General features: G+C 40.3%; 1 protein-coding gene across 1 annotated transcript in view; it reads left to right on the forward strand.

Moving 5' to 3' along the window:
• kif3a (kinesin family member 3A) overlaps window positions 1-19,986 on the forward strand; it is a 47,283-nt gene extending 27,297 nt beyond the window's left edge. Inside the window, exons 11-18 of the mRNA XM_020527697.2 lie at window positions 3,869-4,025; window positions 11,121-11,301; window positions 12,176-12,286; window positions 14,235-14,360; window positions 15,054-15,107; window positions 15,904-15,972; window positions 17,438-17,565; window positions 18,974-19,986. Of these exons, the coding sequence (XP_020383286.1) occupies window positions 3,869-4,025; window positions 11,121-11,301; window positions 12,176-12,286; window positions 14,235-14,360; window positions 15,054-15,107; window positions 15,904-15,972; window positions 17,438-17,565; window positions 18,974-19,022 (875 nt within the window). The 3' untranslated portion in view covers window positions 19,023-19,986. The remainder of the gene's footprint in view (window positions 1-3,868; window positions 4,026-11,120; window positions 11,302-12,175; window positions 12,287-14,234; window positions 14,361-15,053; window positions 15,108-15,903; window positions 15,973-17,437; window positions 17,566-18,973) is intronic.
• Window positions 19,987-20,420: the final 434 nt, after the last annotated feature.

Here is a 20,420-nt window from a genome sequence, read left to right on the forward strand (position 1 = left end):
GCTCCTCTGATGCAGCTTGGCCTGCTGTGTTCATCCAGCTCTGCACCTTGTTGTCTCGGATTCTCCAGCATCTGCAGTTCCTACTATCTCTGATTCAAGTTTCTTTAGCACTTTGCTTTTGTTTCAGATCTCCAGCATCTGCAGTACTTTGCTTTGAATTAAATTCCAAATGTTTTTCCAGGTATCTGTTACCACAGCTTGCCTAAAGTTTATATCTTTTTAAAAACAGAATTTATATCACATTGCACAAAATAACTTAAAACATATCCAGAAATAATTCCAGAGAGGCCACCTGACCCTGTTGCCCATGCAGGGCTATTCTTGTGGTTCCTATACCAAACTTGGTCCCCTAAGTAAACGCTTTCTCTTCGTTTTGTGTTCGGCATTGGTGTTCTGATGCCATTTCACCCTCTTCTCCACTTCCTGTCTCTTCTCCTCTCTCCCCAGATTTAACCTTGTGGGGAGTAATCTCCCCATTAGCAACTCTGCTGGAACTATTCCTGTAGTTGCATCAGTAATGGTCCTATAATCAAAGAGGAACCAGGACAGTTTGATATCCAGTGAAGCTGTAGGCTCTTTCTTTAAGCCTGCCTTCAAAGTTTGGACTGCTCTTTCTGCCAGACTATTAGATGATGCAAGATACAGAGGTGTCCTTATGTGTTGAATACCATTCGACTTTAGGAAATACTCAAATTCCCTGCTGGTAAACAATGGTCCATTATCTGTAACCAACATTTCCAGGAGTCTGTGTATGGCAAAAGATGTATGCAGTTTTTCTATCTTCGTTCCCGTGTTTGACAAATGAACTCCGTGCACACGTCAAGCCATTTTGAGTGGGCATCCACGATGACTAAGAACATTGAGCCCATGAAAGGACCTGAATAGTTGACGTGTAACCGAGTTCATGGTTTACCTGGCCATTCCCCAAATATGGGGGAGCCGCTGATGACAATTTTCTCCTTTTTGGCACACTAGACACTGCTATGTCTGCATCTAATCCTGGCTACCAGACGTAATATCTCACCGACATCTTCATTTTGGAAACCCCTGGGTGACCCTGGTGTAGTTTAGCCAGTATCTGGCACCAGCCTTTGCTCAGGATAATCACTCTTCTCTCTGCATCCAAAAAGGGTTGATTTCTAGTTGTGACGGCCCTTTGGTTTCTGCTCTCACCAGTTGTTTCAGTTTTGCCAGGACCAGATCTGTTTGTGTCCAAGATCTGATATTGACGGCTATGACTGGAAGTGCGTCCAAAAAATTTAAAATTATTACAGACTCTTCCAGGGGTGGTACCACTGGCAGTGTATCTGCCAGCAGGAGGCAGCTCAATACATCAGAATAGCTACTTGGCCTCCTGGATGGTGTTCCACCTTGTAATTGTACATGCTTAGAATGAGAGCCCACTGCTGAATTTGGCCAGAAGCTATGGGCAGCATTGCCTTGACCTCTTTAAGTATACCTAGCAGGGATTTGTGGTCTGTTGTTATTATAAATTTACAACTGTAAAAGCATTGGTGGAACTTCCTGACTGCCAAACCTTCCTTCTCTATCTGAATATGTTTACGCTCTGCATTAGCCAACGTCCCAGATGCATACACTATTAGACGTTCTACTCCATCGGGCCACCTATGAGCTAATACTATCCCGATGCCATACAAGGAGGAATTGCATGTCAACACCAGATCTTACTTGGGATCATAGTGTGCCAACCCCTTAGAGAATGATACCTGTTCTCTTTATTTCTCTGAAAGCTATGGCTTAGCTGTGCGACCATTTCCAAGGCTGACTTTTTTAAGGGTTGATGCAAAGATGCCAGGTTGGAGGCCAGGTTATGTATGAACTTTTCGTAATAATTCACCAGCCCAAGGAAAGACAAGCTCCGGCACAGATGTAGGAGCTGAGCTACCTTTGATCATCCTCACTTTATCGTCCAATAGGTCCAATACTGGCCTTGTCGACTGTGTAGACCAAGTAGGTCACTTAGGATGCCCAGAACACATTTTTCCCTTCTAAGGTATACGTTTGCCTGGGAGAAACATTGAATGTTCCTTCAATGTTTCTCTAATTGCTCTTTATCGTCTTCCCTGTTATTAGCATGTCCTGTGGATAAATAGTGACATGGGGTGGCCTTTGCAAAATGCTCACCATCGTCCGCTTATGGGTATTAATTGTAGCATTCTTCTGAGAATGCTCATCTAACTACAATTGCAAGAATGCATGTCAGCTGTGACTGGAAGTGTGTCTAGAAAATTGTAAACCAACTGCTTTCGCGTAAGAGACTGGAGCCGAAATTGTACCCTTAATCTGTAAAGGTTCCCCGCTACAGGTTCTCAGTCTAGCCGAGGTCTTGCAAAAACCTAAGGGTTGGAGTCCAGAGCTAATTTTGTTAAAGACTGATTCTGCGATCACTGAAATGACTGCACAGGTATCAACCTCCATTAGATATGGGTGATCATTTAACCACATGTTTGTTTTGATTGGTTCTGATTTGAATGTTGCTAAGCAATTTAACTGTTGCAAACCAGATGTGGGTGGACTTTCCAGGGTGTGCACACCTGCTTGTGAGTTCTTTTACTCAATTTAGGTCTTGTGTGACTCTTTTGCTGTCTCAAGTCCACATTCTGACAGCAATTACAATGGTTTGCCAGCCCATGCTGGGATTTGCTGCTTTGTGATGCTTGTGTTCTTTCACTGGTGTTTTCTTCTTACTGCTGTTCTAATCTCTGTATTGATGGTATTATCACCCCAATCCTGAAGAAGATTTTAACAGTTTGGCCGAGGCTTGGCTTTGTTTTGGGGTTTTGCTATATCCTGTCCCTCTGAACAGGATAAGTCCTGAGTGAGGCTATGCAGTTGCCTTCACTCACGTGGTGTTCCCCAAGCTCAGTCAGACCAGTGAGAATGTCCACTTTCATCAGAATACCCTGCAACTCATATGCTGCACTTGCCACATTTTCCAATGATAAAGCTAGTTGTAGTGCAGTTTGAAATCCAGTTGGGCTTTGGCTAGTAGGCACTTTTGCACGGTTACATCATTAATCCCACTCACGTTGCCACTGAAATAACTCCACAGAGACGGGTATCCTTTTACCAAGTCACTCTTTATTTACGCATGGAGAGTTCTTGGCATTGATCCAGCTCCTGCAGACCCAGCTGTCAGAGTGAACAGGATGTCTGACACAGCTGTTTTTATTTGTCAGCCATGGCTCCCTGCTTGGGGCTGTTAGTTTGCTCCGATCAGGGAACTCGTATTCTGTGAGGTTCACCTGGCTGACCTTATTACAATCACTACATATCCCAAACAATTCTTAAACATATCTAGAAAATTCCTCCTACTCAGGTACCATCAAATATATTTTTTTCTCAGGTGGCCTGCCCATGCTGGGATTTGCTGCTTTATGATGCTTGTGTTCTTTCACTGGTATTTTCTTCTTACTGCTGTTCTAATCTCTGTATTGATGGTATTATCACCCTGCAGAGAGCTTTTTCAGCTCCTTCACATTAAATGCCTTTTTTTAATCAATTCTGCTCCTTGGTGGTACCTGACCCAATAACCTGTACTGTTCAGGTAGCTGAGCATTTCTCTCTCGCCATGGTGCAGCTTTCCCTTGAATGGTCCTACTAACGTCCTGCCTAGCTGCTCCATAGTCTCCTGAGTCAAATATTCATAAACCAAAATAATTAGCAGACCGCCTTTTCGTACTATGTGATGTGCCTAACTGAAAATTGATATTCATTTTGAAACAAAATAAAGTTAGCAGCATCGCTTTAAATTATGCTTAATTAAATTTTAGTCATGCTAATGCACTCAAGTGAAAAAGTGTAAAAAATGTGAAGGTGAATGAGTTTGAACTTTTTTTTCTTAAAGGAAGAAAGAAGGTATCTCCGGAAAAGATGGCAGAAATGCAAGCAAAGATTGATGAAGAGAGAAAAGTTCTTGAAGCTAAGCTTGACATAGAGGAGGAAGAAAGAAACAAAGCCAGAGCAGAACTAGAGAAAAGAGAGAAAGACTTGCTGAAAGCACAGTAAGGTTTTTTTTAATTCATTCATGGGATGAATGTAACTGGCTATGACATCATTTATTGCCCATCCCTAATTGGTTAGAGAGCACTTATGAGTCAACATTCTTGTGGTTCTGGAGTCACATGTAGACCAGACCAAGTACGGCTGGCAGTTGCTCTCCCTCAAGGACATTAGATGGATTTTTCTGACAATTGACAATGGATTTATGGTCATCATTAGGCTGTTAGTTCCAGAATTTTATTGAATTCAAATTCCACTATCTGCTTTGGCAGGATTCAAACCTGTGTTCCCAAAACGTTACCTGGGTCTCTGGATTAACAGTCCAGTGACACTACCGTGAAGCTGCCTCCTCCCCATGGAGAATATAGAAGCTCAATAAACAAATACTTGATGTTCAAATTGATAAACTTGGTAACATATTAATGCAAATCTGTGCTTGTCTCAAAAAAAGGAGATTTGGGTGAATTTCATTGGAAAGAAAGAATCAAAAGTAGATGTAGTTCATTCCATAGATATTTGAATTCTGCACTGGTCAGGTCATAACATTTTACTTGCTCACTTTAATGAACAGAAATTCATGGACTGATGAGCAAGGATGTCCTGACGGTGAAAAGTATCAATGTACAGAAGTTTTAAACTTAAGGTGTGAGAGCATAAGTGATAAAGTGATCAGTTGGCCGGTTTTATGATCACGAAGAATGTTTTGTAGATGGGCTCCTGTTGGATCTTTAAAAGGTTGAGGATATCTACCTTGTATCTAAAATAGGGTTATATAATATCTTGTGGATTGTAGTGGTTCCTTATTCTTAATGTGACATTGTTACCTTTTGAGTAATTTTTTGCTTGGTATCTTTGGGGAGTAATAATTTCATCATCTGAGAAACATTTCCTGCTAACAAATCAATATTCATTTATGAAGGTACATATGTAATTAACATGCTGACTACCAAAAATAATAGTGAGAAGAACAACACTTACTTATGTTCAAATTCTGGCAAGCACACACGGACTTCTAAACTTGAAAATCCTGAGTTGCTGTCTGTGTTGCAATGCAGGTAGGCAGGGTAGTGAAGAAGACATTTGGTACACTTGCATTTATTGGTCAGTACATTGAGTATAGGAATTGGAGTGTCATGTTGTGGCTGTTAAAGACATTGGTCGGGTTGCTTTTGAAATAGTGTTCAATTCTGCCCTCCCTGCTATAGGAAAGACGTTGTGAAATTTGAAAGGTTTCAGCAAAGATTTACAAAGATGCTGCCAGGGAGAGCTATAGGGAAAGGCTGAATAGGCTGGGGCTATTTTCCCTGGAGCGACAGAGGCTGAGGGGTAACCTTACAGAGGTTTATAAAATCCTGAAGGGCATGGATAGGGTAAATAGCCATGGTCTTTTTCCCAGGGTAAGGGAGTCTAAAACTAGAGGGTATAAGTTTAAGGTGAGAGGGGAAAGATTTAAAAGGGACCTAAGAGGCAACTTTTTCACACAGAGGGTGATGCTTGTGTGGAATGAGCTTCCAGAGGAGGTAGTGGAGGCGGGTACAATTACAACATTTAAAAAGCATCTAAATGGGTACATGAATAGGAAGAGTTTAAAGGGATGTGGGCAAGTGCTGGCAAACGGGAGTAGGTCACATTGGAATGTCCAGTCGGCATGGGCAAGTTGGACCTAAGGGTCTTTTCTGTACTAAATGACTCTGACAGGAAGTGGTGCTCGACGTGAAGAGACAGATTCATTAGCTAAAGGACGTTGATAGTTGGCAATCAGTAAGAGGTTTGCCTGGCCATGTTTTACTAGGTATCTTGACCCTCTTAGGGTCTGGAGTTAATGTTGACGATTCCCAAGGCCACCACTTTCAAATATCAATGTGCTGTTGCCACATCTATGGGTCTCTCCTGGAGGTAGGACTAACATTTCTTTCATAGTGGTGTTGGTGAAGTCAGACTGAAGGTTATGATTCTCTCTGTCAGTCTGATTCTTGACTGGCCTATAGGACAGCTCAAATGATTTTAGTACAACCCCCAGATGTTAGCAAGGAGAACTTTGCACTGTTGACTGAATAGGTTTGTCTTTGCCATGTGCACTGATGTCGGATGAATTGTCATGTTTAATTCTTGTGTCTCCTGATGATTTAATCCAGCTGAGACTGAGTGGCTTGCTCAGCCATTTTACAGGGCACTTGAACGTCACAAATGGGTCAGACTGCTTCAGGATAAAAGACTTGCGTTTCTCCTCCCAAAGGGTATTAATGAATCAGATCGATACTTTTATCAGTAATCTGATAGTTTAATGATCATCATTAGCTTCTCATCCCAGATAAATTACATCTAAACTTCCATTGGTGGGTTTAGAACTCTAATTAGTTCAGTTAGATAATCACTTATTGTACCCTGTGTATTATTGTGTATTCTTCAGTTGGATTTTATGACCTCTAGTGGTGAAGTCTGAGATCTAATGTTTCAAACTTTCCTGCCAACAATTTTCTTATGTATCTAGTCAGTTTTCAATTGCACACAAGATCAAGACCATGTAGTCTTGACCATGGGCAAGCAATCCCCTTGCTGATTGCCAACTATCAACCTCCTTCAGGTTGGTCTTGGGTGATTTGAAGATTTGATTCAATTCATCTTTTGAACTTGTGCATTCTGTTCTCAGTTTCCCGTCATATTTTGAGTTTGTATTATTTGAGATTAAATAGCAAACCCTGCTGTAATTTGGGAAACCAAAGAAAAGTTGATTGGAGATGAGAATTTCTCTGGATTGCAGATTTGGGAAGTGAGTTATGCAGAAAAGTGCTGCAGCAGCACTGTGGAGCAAGAGAAGGTATAATGATTGCAATTAGTTTACACATTTTTTTTCTTTTTTATAGAATCCCTACAGTGTGGAAACAGGCCCTTTGGCCCGACAAGTCCACACCGAACCTCAGAGCATCCCACCCAGACTCATCCCCCTATAACCCACCTAATCTACGCATCCCTATGGGCAATTTAGCATGGCCAATTCACCTAACCTGCACATCTTTGGACTGTGGGAGGAAACAGGAGCACCCAAAGGAAACCCACACAGACAGGGGAGAATATGCAAACTCCACACAGACAGTCGCCCGAGGTTGATTACTAATTGATTACAGTTGTGAAAATAGGAATGTACAATGGATGAACTTGATGAGACATGTACAAGTACAAGATTTATGTGTGTAGAAATTTTCTTGAGGGTTGTTGAACTTCATGGTTAAGTTGTTCAAGGCTCGAACTGATTTTGTATAAAATGTACTTTAAGTAACTCAGTTGAAAAAAGAACTACTTGCACAGTTGGGAACATTATCCATACCAAATAGAATCTTTCTTAACATGCTGTAACCATTATTGTGTTGAGGTATTACAATACCTGGTTATGTACACCAGATGTAGCTAACATGCCAGTGATGGGAAAATTAGAGATTTCTTAATGAAGTTGCAAAGGGTTACACTTTTCCAATCACTTCTAGTCCTTCCGTTGCAGTTCTGCTACCATTTTCCATCATGTTGTTTTGCTTTTATCTTGCAACTCAGCACACTGGCTGGAAGTTTGTTGGTGAGAGCCCCTATGATGGTTCCAAAACCTGGGGCAGCCCCACCTCTGCCATTTGTGTGACCACTGGCTGCAATCTTTGGCTGTCTCACAACTAATTAATTGGTGTTAGGCTTCTTTTCTGTTAATAGACTACCCCATTTTCAAAAGAAGTTGTGTGTAATCAGAGTCAGCAGCTTAGAGCCACTGGGAATTGTGTCCACTCCTGAGACGTCCTTTAAGAAGGTAGCCAATGGACCAGGTACCCACCCCAAATTAAGCAAGTGTGGTGTTGGATGCTGAGGTCAGTCAGCCAGGTTTTTTTCCTTCATTTCTGGGATGTGGGCATTGCTAGTTGGTCAGCATTTAATGCCTGTTCTTAGTTGCTCCCTTGAGAAGGTGGTGGTGAGCTGCCTTCTTGAACCACTGCAGTCCAACTGCTGTGGATTGAGCCACAATGCCATCAGGGAGGTAATTCCAGGAATTTGGCCCAGCAACATTGAAGGAATTTGGCCTTTGTAACATCCAGCGTCTCCAACCGTTTCTTTATATCACGTGAAGTGTAACGAATTGGCTGAAGACTGGTATCTATAGTGCTGAGATGGATCATCCACTCGGCATTCCTGGCTGATAATTGCTGCGAAAGTTTCACCCTTATCTTTTGCACTGATGTGCTGGGCTCTTCCATCATTGAGGATGGGGGTATTTGTGGAGCCTCCTCCTCCAGTGATTTGTTTAACTGTCCATACCATTCATGACTGGATGTGGTAGGACTGCAGAACTTAGATCTGATCCTTTGGTTGTTGGATCGCTTAGCTCTGTCTATCACTTGCTGCTTATGCTGTTTGGTGTGGAAGTATTCCTGTTTGGTGGCTTCGCCAGATTGATGCCTCATCTTCAGGTATGCCTGGTGCTGCTCCTGGCAAACCGTCCTGCACACTCCATTGAACCAGCGTTGATCACCTGGCTTGATGATAATGGTTGAGTGGGGACTATACCGATCCATGAGGTTACAGACTGTGCTGGAGTACAATTCTGCTGCTGTTGATGGCTCAAAGTGCCTCATGGATGCTCAGTTTTGAGTTGTTAGATCTTGCAAAGTCTGTCCCATTTAGTGTGGTGATAGTGCCACACAACACTATGGAGGTTATTCTCAAAGCGAAGGCAGGACTTTGTCTCAACAAGGACTGTGCAGTTGTCACTTACCGAAACTGTCATGGACAGATGCAACTGCAGCTGGCAGATTGGTAATAATGAGGTCAAGTATGTTTTTCTCTCGTGTTGGCTCCCTGACCACCTGCTGCAGACCCAGTCTAGCAGCTATGTCCTTTAGGACCTGACCAACTGGATCAGTAGTACTGCTGCGAAGCCACTCTTGGTGGTGGACATTGAAATCCCCCACCCAGAGCACATTTTGTGTCCTTGCCATCCTCAGTGCTTCCTCCAAGTATTGTTCAACATGGAGGAGTACCGATTCATCAGCTGAGGGAGGACGTTATGTGATAATCAGCAGGAGGTTTCCTTGCCCATATGTTTAACCTGAAGCCATGAGACTTCGTAGGGTCCAGAGTCAATATTGAAGACTCCCAGAGAAACTCCCTCCTGACTGTATACCACTGTGCCGCCACTTTTGCTGGGTCTGTCCTGCCGATGAGACAGAACATATTCAGGGATGGTGTCGTCTGGGACTTGGTCAGACTCACGGAATCATACCTTACGGACAACGTCAGGCTGTTGCTTAATTAGTCTATGAGACAGCTCTCCTAATTTTGGCATTAGCCCCCAGATGTTAGTGAGGAGGACTTTGCAGAGTCAACAGGGCTGTTTCTGCCGTCGTCTTTTCCGTTGTCTAGGTCAATGTCAGGTGATCCCTGTCTGGTTTCCTTTCTTTGAGACTTTGTAGGCTCTGCTAAGGCTAGGGTGGGGTATACTGCTTGAAGAGGGCAGGGGAAGAGTTACTCTGGGTCGAGATAGGATCATTGGCTGTAGTATTGGAGGGGCTTTCAAAGGACCACATACTGCTTAATTAAGCACCCCTCAGGCTTGAGCACATTGGAAACCTGTTAAGTCTCATCAGGTGGTTTCATAAATCTTACACTTGTGTTCATATCTTATCATGTTCATCCATTGTATGTCCCTATTTCCACAACCATAATTAATCAGTAATCAATTGTGTAAACTAGCTGCATATTGTGTTCCAACAAGCAGTGCCATTAAGAGGCCATTTAAATAGTTGGAGGAAGACAATGGACTCTAAGCTCTTCCTTTCCCTCAACATTTTACGAGTCCATAGGCCTCCCCTGGTAAAGTCCAGCCCAATATCTTTCTTGTGCACATAAGAATCACTACATTGTTCATTTCCTAGGGCATTACCACAAATTCTGTAGAATTCAAACTCTATTGTAAGCTAATGAGATTAAGCTTCTACAAAGATATGTTAACCTGCAACATGATATCATTTTCGGTGTGTTTCTAAAAAAATATTTTTGCTTATGAGTCATTTCCCATTGATTATTCTGAATATTGTTATCATAAGCTTTTTTAAAAGATAATTTGACCAATTGTTATTTTCCTTTGGGATCATTTGCTACCTTTGATCTGTTCTTTGCCTCTTTGTAGTCATTGCTTCCATTTTTTGACCAAAGTTAGCAAATACAAAAGTACAGTGTGAGGAAAAGGTGTGAGGTGATGCACTTGGGCAGGACAAACAAGGCGACAGAATACATTATGAATGGTGGTACCATGGGAAGCACCAAGCACCAGATAGACCTTGGTGTGCACACCCTCTGGTCCCCAAAGTTAGCGGGAGAGTTAAAGTGTTTAAGAAGGCTTATGGGATATTTTTTATAATCAGTCAGTTCAGAGATGTTAGTGCATGCCTATGGACCCACTTGTCTTTATTAGCTGAGGCGTAAAGTTTAAGAGCACAGAGGTTCTCCTGGAACTGTATAAAAAATTGGTTAGTCCACAGGTAGAGTAGTATGTACAGTTCTGGAATCTATATGATTCGAGAGATTTGACTGTAAAGTAAATTTACCAGGTTATTGTCTGGGCTGGAGAGTTTTTAATTATGAAGAGAGATTGGATTGACTGGGACTCTTTCCCTTAGAGCAGAGGAGACTGAAGGAGGACATGATTGAGATGTATAAAGTTACAAGGACTGTAGACAGGAAGGAACTTTTCTTTTGCTGGAGGGATCAGTGATGAGCAGTATAGATTTAAGTAAGGGACAGGAGATTTAGAGAAGATGTGAAGAAAAAGGAAATCACTCAGAGGGTGGTGGGAATTTGGAACTCACTGCCCTGTAAGGGTGGTAGAGGCATAAAAGGCAATTGGGATTAGAATAATTAGCTGGCTGCTTTTGACCTACACAGACTCAGTGGACCAAAGGGCCATTCACTGCACCACGATATAATGCTTCTTTGATTTTCTTTATAGGTAAACTGTTAATCTTAAGGATTCATGTTATTTGTTCTTAATTGAAAATAATTTACAACTTAACGTTTTATGAAATAAGAGTATGTAATGGCATGCACTTACTGGAATTCTCAAGGCAGGAGCATCAGACATTGTTAGAAAAATTGTCAGCTCTAGAGAAGAAGGTGATTGTAGGAGGAGTGGATCTTCTGGCCAAAGCTGAAGAACAAGAGAGACTGCTGGATGAGTCAAATTGCGAGCTTGAAGCACGCCGGAACCGAGCAGAGCAACTTCGGAAAGAGCTGGAGGAAAAAGAGGTAATGTTGTTATTATTCTTAACATGTTTTCTAATTAATGCAAAGTTGAAACTGCTTCCCTCAGTTTTGCTATCATGATAGTTTGCAAGACTTTAAACCTCCAGCTAGCTGTCACTTAAAACCACTTTTTTGATTTACCTCTCACATTTTCAATTTTAACAGTGACTTACTTTTTAGACATTAGCGTTTTATTCAGTTTTCCTAATTAAAAAAACGTTATTAGGTTGCCAGGCAACAGATTTGATGTGCAGTTTAGATGAGTAAATGGTGTTAGGGTATCCAGGTTTCAGCAAAATTTTTTTTAATGTTAGAAAAATGTACTTTCAGAACAATAAAACAATTCATTTATTTGATGTGGAAAATAATAAAGGCGCAACCATCAACTCCATACAGTTTGGTTCATCTCCTTAGCAAGGGTCCAGACTCAGGCTGTCTGTTTGTCTATTGCATCAAATCCTGCTTGTTTTCCTTGCCCTGCTTTACCTTTTGCTTCCACATTTGCTGATCGTTTTAGTTCTATCACGTTTAAATTCATAAAGAATCATGTGTCTTCCTCCTGGCTCTGTAATCTCCTCAAATTCTAGAAGTCCTTAGAAATTTATGTTCCTCAACAGTGCTGGCCTCTTTTTTTTTTAAACCTCCCATCCCTTTCGATGCCTTCTAATCCCCTTACTCTTAATTCCTTCAGTTAGCCACTTCACCTGCTTCTCCACCCCCATCCTATCCTTAAAACTTGCGTTTTGAACCATCTTTTGGTCGCCTGATATATCAGGTGAAACTATCTTGGAAAGGTGTTCCATCCACATATATTTGCTTTGGCCACTCTTAAGATTCAATTGATATCCTTTAATGGTGTTTTTCTTTCATTAAATAGCAAGAACGTTTGGACATTGAGGAGAAATACACCAGTTTGCAAGAGGAGGCTCAGGGCAAGACAAAGAAACTAAAGAAAGTCTGGACAATGCTGATGGCAGCAAAGTCTGAGGTGAGAGGCAGCCATGTTTATGGAGGAGCTATTGTGATTTGTGGACTGTGTTTTCCTTGTGGACTGTTGTTTATTCCAGTAAAAAAAAAATGACTTGAGCTATATAAAAAGTCTGAGGGTCTAGATTATGAAAGGTGGCTAAATAACTACTTATATAGAATCACAGCATAGGAAATGCACAAGTTGCAAACTTAGAACCTTTAGTCTATAATTTCAGATAAGCATAAAAAGTATGTATGTATGTGTGTGAAAGAAGCACCAAAAAATATAAATGGTCTCTTGAATGGGTATACCATGGTGAAAACCAATAGTGGAATTTGCGGGCGGAATTGTCCCAGCCCCTGAACAGCGTAGACCATGATGTAAAAGTTGGAAAAATAGTGCAAGATAGCCACTGAGAAGCTTCTCAATATTTTGACCAAAATACCCCATTTCCCAGAATGGCAAGACACAATTCTCACTAGTAAGTGGCAAAAGGCCTATTTCCATATATTAGCATCTCATTATTCGTGATTCTTTCCTTATTAATATGCCAATTCCCATTCTCCCAGCCGCTGGATAGAAACTAGTTAACCAACAATTCCTGACATGGAATCAAGGTGATTACCTCGCGGCTTCAGGTCCTTTGGACCTCCATCTTGGACACCAGGTACCAGCAATTTGGGGGATACTCTATGGGTAGCATTGCATACATCCAGGCCTTGTGTATTTAACATGTACCAGTCTTACCACATCATAATGGCAAATCTCCAGTTCTGTACTTCAGTTGAACGCTGATGCCAGGACACTGCATGGATGGATAGGCAGGAGTATCCTCCGATATTAGTCCAGGGACTTGGGCACAGTTAGGCGGCCAGTTGGGAATGTCATAGTCGGGGCGTCCATACCTCTGCAGTTTAGGGATTGGACAAAGGTCAGCCCTGTAGGTCCGATGCAACGGGCCAGGAGTTGTGGGAAGTCCATTGAGGAGCTGTACAGACATCAGTAAGGGATCTGACCTTCATCTTTCGGGGCTGTCTGTCAGTCAAGGGGCTGGGCCACCATCAGACCTGGGTTCAATTCACTGATCATCAGAGGCCAATGCTGTGGGAAGGAAGCTGGGGAGCTTAAATGTTGGGATTGGGGGCAGAATGCTGAGATGCAGTGGGGATAGTAATTGTGAAGGGAGCCAGCTCAGTATGAAAAAGGAAGTTGCTATGGTCCTATTGGACGTAGGCCTACTCTGTCATTAGAGAGAGATGACTTGTAGTGGTATAACCTGAGGGTCACCACACCTCACGTGAGGGGAGAGGTTGAGAAGGGGAATCCTTCATACTAACCTCAGTTGGTGAAGGAATTGAACACACATTGTTGGTGTTACTCTGCATTGCAAACTAGCCATCCAATCAACTGAGCTAAGTATTTATACATGGGGGAAAGAAAGGGAATAAAAAGAGCCTGGAAGGGAATTATGACTTATGTTTATGACTTGTGTATGTTCACTGTTCCCTTTCCCTGTATTTTTCCTTGAAAGTATCTGTGTGGTGAGTGTTGTGGTGTTAACCTTGTGGGCAATTCACATGAAACAATAATCCTCTTTATTTTAAAACCACAACCACTTCCTGCTGGTTTTCAAAGTTGGTACGCAAATTGTGTGGGGCTGCGGAGTGGATGGTGGTGGGTGGCGTTGTCGTAAAGAAACATGCGTATCTTCCTTTTCAAAACCACAGATTACAAACAGTAAAAAGAAGGGATTAAGGTTTTGTGTTCTCTCATCCCTGCCCTTAACAATTGTATTTAATGATGGAATGTTCCTTTTACTAGACCTTGCTTGAAAATTCCTGGCAATCAAAACCTTCTATAAGTAACCCGTTTGCCCAGTTTCTTTGCAGTACATCTTTCAGGTGTTGTGTGCTTCATTTCATGATGACATTTCCAATTCATTTTGATGTTTTTTTTTATTTCAAAGATGGCAGACTTGCAGCAAGAACACCAACGTGAAATTGAAGGACTGTTGGAGAATATAAGACAGCTGAGCCGTGAACTTCGTCTCCAGATGCTCATTATTGAGAACTTTATTCCTCAAGAATACCAGGTTGGACAGAGATTCCTAACGAATTATTTATGTTGTGGATTTTGATAATGGAAAAGTGGAATGTGTAACTCTTGTGCCTAATGGTATATACAGCTTTCATGAATAAGCAGTATGTTTTCTTTTAAAGTGGTCTATATATGAGTCTTTGAACTTGTATTAGAAAATAGTGTAAATTAAAACATAGAACAAGAAGAAAATGGGAAATTGACAATCATTTGTACTGTAAATATTGATGATTGTAAATTGAATTTTTGTAGTAATCAGTACGTCATGTGATTTCTGCATTCTCTTCAAATCCAATTTAGAAATAATGCTGTTAAAAAATTATATATCACTAATATGCTCTCATGTTTCATATTTTTTAGCATAAAAATACACTGCATAAATGTAATTGTTTATTGTATTTAATTTTACTAGGGTAGTTAATGTTAGTTAAAAAGAAACTGATACTAATTGATTCAGTAAGGAAGGGAAGTTTTAAGCAATTTTTTGTCCTGACAAATGTCTTGTCCATAACTGGGAAAAAATATAACTGAATTGACATTTCTTTATACTTCATTGTACTTAATGAGTTTTTCTCATTTATGACTTATAAAAATAAAACTATTTAGTAAACTGGATATTGCTTGTATTCTATTTGTTATGTTGGTCAAAGATGGCAGGTTTGCTAAAATGAATGTATGTACCTTCCAGGAGATGATTGAGAACTATGTACACTGGAATGAAGACATTGGAGAGTGGCAGTTGGTAAGTTTGTAGTAATTCAGGATAACAAATTTTGTACCCAACTGATGCAAGACTAGTTTTGCATGGAACTATGTAGAATATCCATGACAGCAACATGTGTTGGCCAAATAATCCACGCAGTGCATTCTGCTGGTTTATTACTGTTGTCTCATAACTTGTTACAGTCCCCTTCAGTATTAACTTATTTCTTCTAGTACCCCCACACCCCGGTCAAATTGATGTCTTCCACGAATTTAGAAATTGTGTTTTGTTCCAAACATTTTGTTTTATTCATTGATGGGATGTAGGTGTTACTTGCTAGGCCAGCATTTGTTACCCATCCCTCATTGCCCAGAGGGCAGTTAAGTGTCAACCACATTGTTGTGGTCTGGAGTCTAGTGAACCAGGTGAGTTTTTCTGACAATCGACAATGGAATCGGTGTCATCTTTAGACTCTTATTTCCAGAAATTTATTGAATTCAGACTCCACGATCTGCATTGTAAATATAGATAAGTTGTAGGAAAAAAACTTTTAGATAATGTTGAAAATCTGTACAAAGGTTTTATCAATGTTTTCTAAGATTAATCCAACAGTTCCTGTTTTGAAGCATTCACATTGCTAACTTTCAACAATTCAACTCCCTACAACCAGCTTTACTGTGATTCCAATACTAGTTTGCAGCAAGTGGTCTGCAAATTTTTTCACAGTTTGTTCTGTTTAAGTGCGTCCTAAAGAATTGATTACAGTACCTGTTAAAGAATAAGATTAACTTTTTTAAGTTCTTTTTAACTTTTAACTTTTTTCTTTTAATTGTAGAAATGTGTGGCTTACACAGGTAACAACATGAGAAAACAGACTCCAGTAGCAGACAAAAAAGAAAAAGATGTAAGTTTTGAATTCTTAACTTAAAGGAAATATTATCATCTAAATAGCTTCCTTTTTTTCCAGTCCACCTTCACCTCTCCTGGTCCACCTCTATCCCACAACATTATTTATTAATTTTTAAATAAAAACAAAGTCCAAGAAATTATTGAATTTACTGGAATTAGCTTCTTCCTTGATCTCCTGGCTCTATCCATCATTGAATCTCTGATGGAGCCAAGATCAGAAGGTGCTAAAGCTCAAATTGGTATGGTAAGTGGATAATTTAAATTGCAATCATTGACAGAGATGCCCACTTTGAGCTGACTGGAAGATCTTGGCCAGTGTATTTTAGGTTAAAAATGGCACCAATTTAAACTTCTCCAAAAAAAAAATGTTTGCAAAAATTTAAGTTTTGAGCTTAGTGTTATGCCTTATTGTGTTTGGTGATTCTGGATGGGACCTAAACTCATTACACAGTATCTTTTGCGTTACCTGAAACCACCTTGTATCAACGTATAAGTGGCAAAGGAACTCCGTCCTTAGTCACCTGGCAGAAATTGTATTCTTGTTTGTTAGAAAGAATTAGAACCAAAAATAGATGTAGCATAATATTGATGCAATGATATAACATCTTGGCTTAATGGTAAGATTTCTCACCTCTGAGTTAGAAGATTGAGAAGCTATGTGAAAACAAGCTGAGAAGTTCTGCCCACTATTTATCCCTTAACCAAGAGCACCAAAGCAGACGCACTGCTCATTGTGCTGCTGTTTGTGGGACCTTATTACACACAAATTTACTACTGCATCTACTAACTAAACACATGGCTACACTCTCGCAATTTGGGATATTCTGAAAAGTAAAAAATGTATAAAAATGCAAGCTTTCCCTTTCTGGACCACAGAAGACTAAATAAACTTGGTTTTACTGCAGACATATAAATGTCATTCAATTTTCCTACTAGCTTTCGTCACACTAAACTACTACACTGTGGTTTATTATACATTTCAGGCTGAGATGGACAGAATTTTGGTCACGGGGAATCAAGGGATATGGGTGCAGGCAGAAAGGTGGAGTTGCATCCCAAGATCAACCATGAAAGCACTGAATAGCAGAGCAGGCCCCACGGGCTGCATGGCTTTCTCATTTCTCATGTCTTTGTATGTTATATCATGTTTTATGATTTCTTCGTTGAATCACAATGGCATCTTACTGAGATGCACAGGTGTGTTTTCTGGAAGTCATGTTAAGACATTCGTGCAAGGCCTAATAAAAATGAAAATTGCAGCAGGTCTTGTCTAAAGTGGAGTTTTTATTAAATGATGCCATGAAGTCTATAAGTTTAAATGTACATGGTGCAAGTGATTAGGCTAGTAGTATAAAATGCACTTTTCAGAAATTCTGATTACTGCACAGAAACTCTTTTTAGTTATTTTACCTAATTCCCTATTTGAAGTTAATTTTTAACTACTTTCTTTATTATCTTAGCCATTTGAAGTGGATTTGTCACATGTTTACTTGGCCTACACTGAAGAAAGTCTGCGACAGTCATTAATGAAGCTGGAAAGGCCAAGAACCTCAAAGGGAGGGAAATCCAGACCCAAGACAGGCAGAAAGTAAGGCAACAATGGGAATATTTAAATGTTATGCATTTTCTTTTGGTTTGATAGTGTCTTCAACATTTTTGTATAGATAACCACAGATACTGGATTCTTCCCTTTGGCACTTTTCTGTCTTGCTAGAATGTATTTATTCTCAGTATTCTGAAGTATCTCCTTAACTGTCTGGCTCTGTATCTCTGTTAGTGTATCCATCAACCAAATTTGCCAATTCATTTTAGCAAGTGTAGCAAGAGTACATTTTCAAGTACTGATAATTACCCTTACTAATATTTAAAATAATAGTTCTGGGCCCAGTATTCATCAGTCTAAAATTAAATCATGTAATGATCACTGCTGAGGGCACCATCAGTATGAGGTCACTAACTAATCCTATCTCATTGCATAATATTAGGTCCATTGTAGCCTGCATTTTGGTCAGCTTCAGACCGTGCTGTTCCAAGAAGCTATCCAAGATGAACTCTTCACCTAGGCTACCTTTGCACATCTGCATATGTACTGGAAAAATCAGATTAAAATCCCCTGTGGTTATTGCCGTACCTTTCTGACAAGCTCCCACAGTTTCTTCATTTGTACTGCATGCTACTGAATGGTTAGAGTTAGCATACACCACTCCCAGTAATAATTTCCTTTGTTTATCATTTCTCATCACTACCCAAACTACTTGTGTATCCTCGTTTCCTGAACTTGGATCATCCTTGTCCGTTGTGTTAATGCCATCATGCCAATTATCACGAGGAGGCATAATTTTAAGGTGATTGGGGAAGGTATAGGGGAGATATCAGAGGTAGGTTCTTTACACAGAGAGTGGTGGTTGCATGGAATGCTTTGCCAGCAGTGGTAGTAGAATCAGATACATTAGGGACATTTAAGCGACTCTTGGATAGGCACATGGATGATAGTAAAATGAAGGGTATGCAGGTTAGTTTTGATCTTAGAGTAGGATAATAGGTTGGCACAACATCGTCGGCCGAAGGACTTGTACTGTACTGTCCTGTCTGTGTTCTTGTTCTATGTTTGAATGGGAATCACCCTCCATCTTTTCCTAGCTTCCTTTCCTTCCTAAATGTCATGTATCCTTTAATATTCAGGACACAATGTATCATTCTGCAGCCATGTTTCTGTGATCACTATCGGATCATACTTATTTCTATTTTTTCTAAAGTTCTACTGTGTGTTGAGCCAAGATTACCCAACTAGTTATGTCATTGCCTTGCAAGGTTATGGCGAGCAGAGTGGAAGGAAACAGCTGAATATCCAATTAAGTTGCAGCTGAATGAGTAATGGAAAAAGTGTCCTGGAGCATTGTCACTTTTGTTAGCATTTTAGCACTCAGTTTGGAAAGGATTAAACTGAATAAGTCATCAAAAGGCCATTATGATCTATTTTCTTTTTCCATAATCAGGAAACGATCTACGAAATCTGAAGCTGGAATTGAAACCCTTCTTCAGTGATCAATAGATGAGACTGACTAGGTGCATGGACCAGATTTTAGATGGAAAATGTTTCCAGGAATGTGAAAATTAATACTTGTGACAAGAACAAGAAGTTGTCGCTTTTCTGAACCATGCACATTGATCTGTAAGAAGAAGGGAATTTAATACTAATATCAAAATGAAATACCAGTGAGTTTGTAACTTTTATTAGGCAATGTTCAAGTTGCTGTCAGAATGCTGGTCATGAATGTTTACAACTAAATGCTTGGGATCCCAGTGTTTAGTTGTTATTTTATTCTTCTTGATGTTGATCTTGGCTTGTATTTTGGTTGGTTTTGGTGGTGGGTAGAGAATGTACTACTGGCAGCTAAGCAATTAGTAGGAATTTGCTATCTGTGAAAGAAACACAAACCCTAATTTAATATTTTCAAATATTCCTTCAAGATCAAAGAACTTCTTCTAACAAAATCTTCAAATTTCTGGTCCTTAAATCATTTTACCATGCTTAAACTATTCCTTCTGTCTTTCCTACATTCAGTTTTAGAAGTACAAAGTTGACTTCTCCACGAGTTCTTTGTTTACTTTGACTTGCGTTAGCCAGGGGCTTATGTGCACTTTGTACGACTGTGATGGCAAGGGATCGCAGTTCTCAAAATGCATTCCATGACTGCTATAAAATTAGATAATTTTGAGTCTTGCTGTTAGATAATTTTTTTTGATTAGGATAGCGTATTGTGTTGCATTAGTCATTTCAGAACACATCATTTAACCTTGGGGCACATTAGTCATTGAGTCATGCAGCATGGAAATAGATCATTCCATCCAAGTCAACCATATTCCCAAACTAAACTAGTCCCACTAGTCAAACTAGTCATTCCAGCACTAACCATTCTCTGCATTTAAAAAAAAAGGTGCTCCTCATGTCCTTTGTAAATCTTTCTCCACTCACTGTAAAAACAAAATGCCCTCTGGTTTTGAACTTCCCCATCTTGGGGAAAAGACCTTTGCTATTTACCTTGCCCCTAATGATTTTATAAACCTGTATAAGGTTAGGGTTGTTGATTTGTTCACCGAGCTGGTAGGTTAGTTTGCAGATGTTTCATCGCCATACTAGGTAAAATCATCAGTGCTGCCTCAGACGAACCATAACACACTGCAGCACCCTGGAAGTGCTCAAATCTGAAGAAGGACACCTCCATAGCATCTTTAAAAACAAGGCTACCCAAAAAGCGTAGTCTGCCAGTACTTACTCAACAGACAACAACAGGAAGATGCAGCATGCCCGAATGTACTAGTCACCCTGCCATGCATCAAGAATGTATCAGAGATGACCACCAGACTACTCCAACCACTAGGAATCGTGGTAGCACACAAACCCACGGCTACACTACGAGAACTATTGACAAAAACAAAGGA

This window comes from Rhincodon typus, chromosome 12, assembly GCF_021869965.1.
Source record: "Rhincodon typus isolate 14 chromosome 12, sRhiTyp1.1, whole genome shotgun sequence".
NCBI classification, from domain to species: Eukaryota; Metazoa; Chordata; class Chondrichthyes; order Orectolobiformes; family Rhincodontidae; genus Rhincodon; species Rhincodon typus.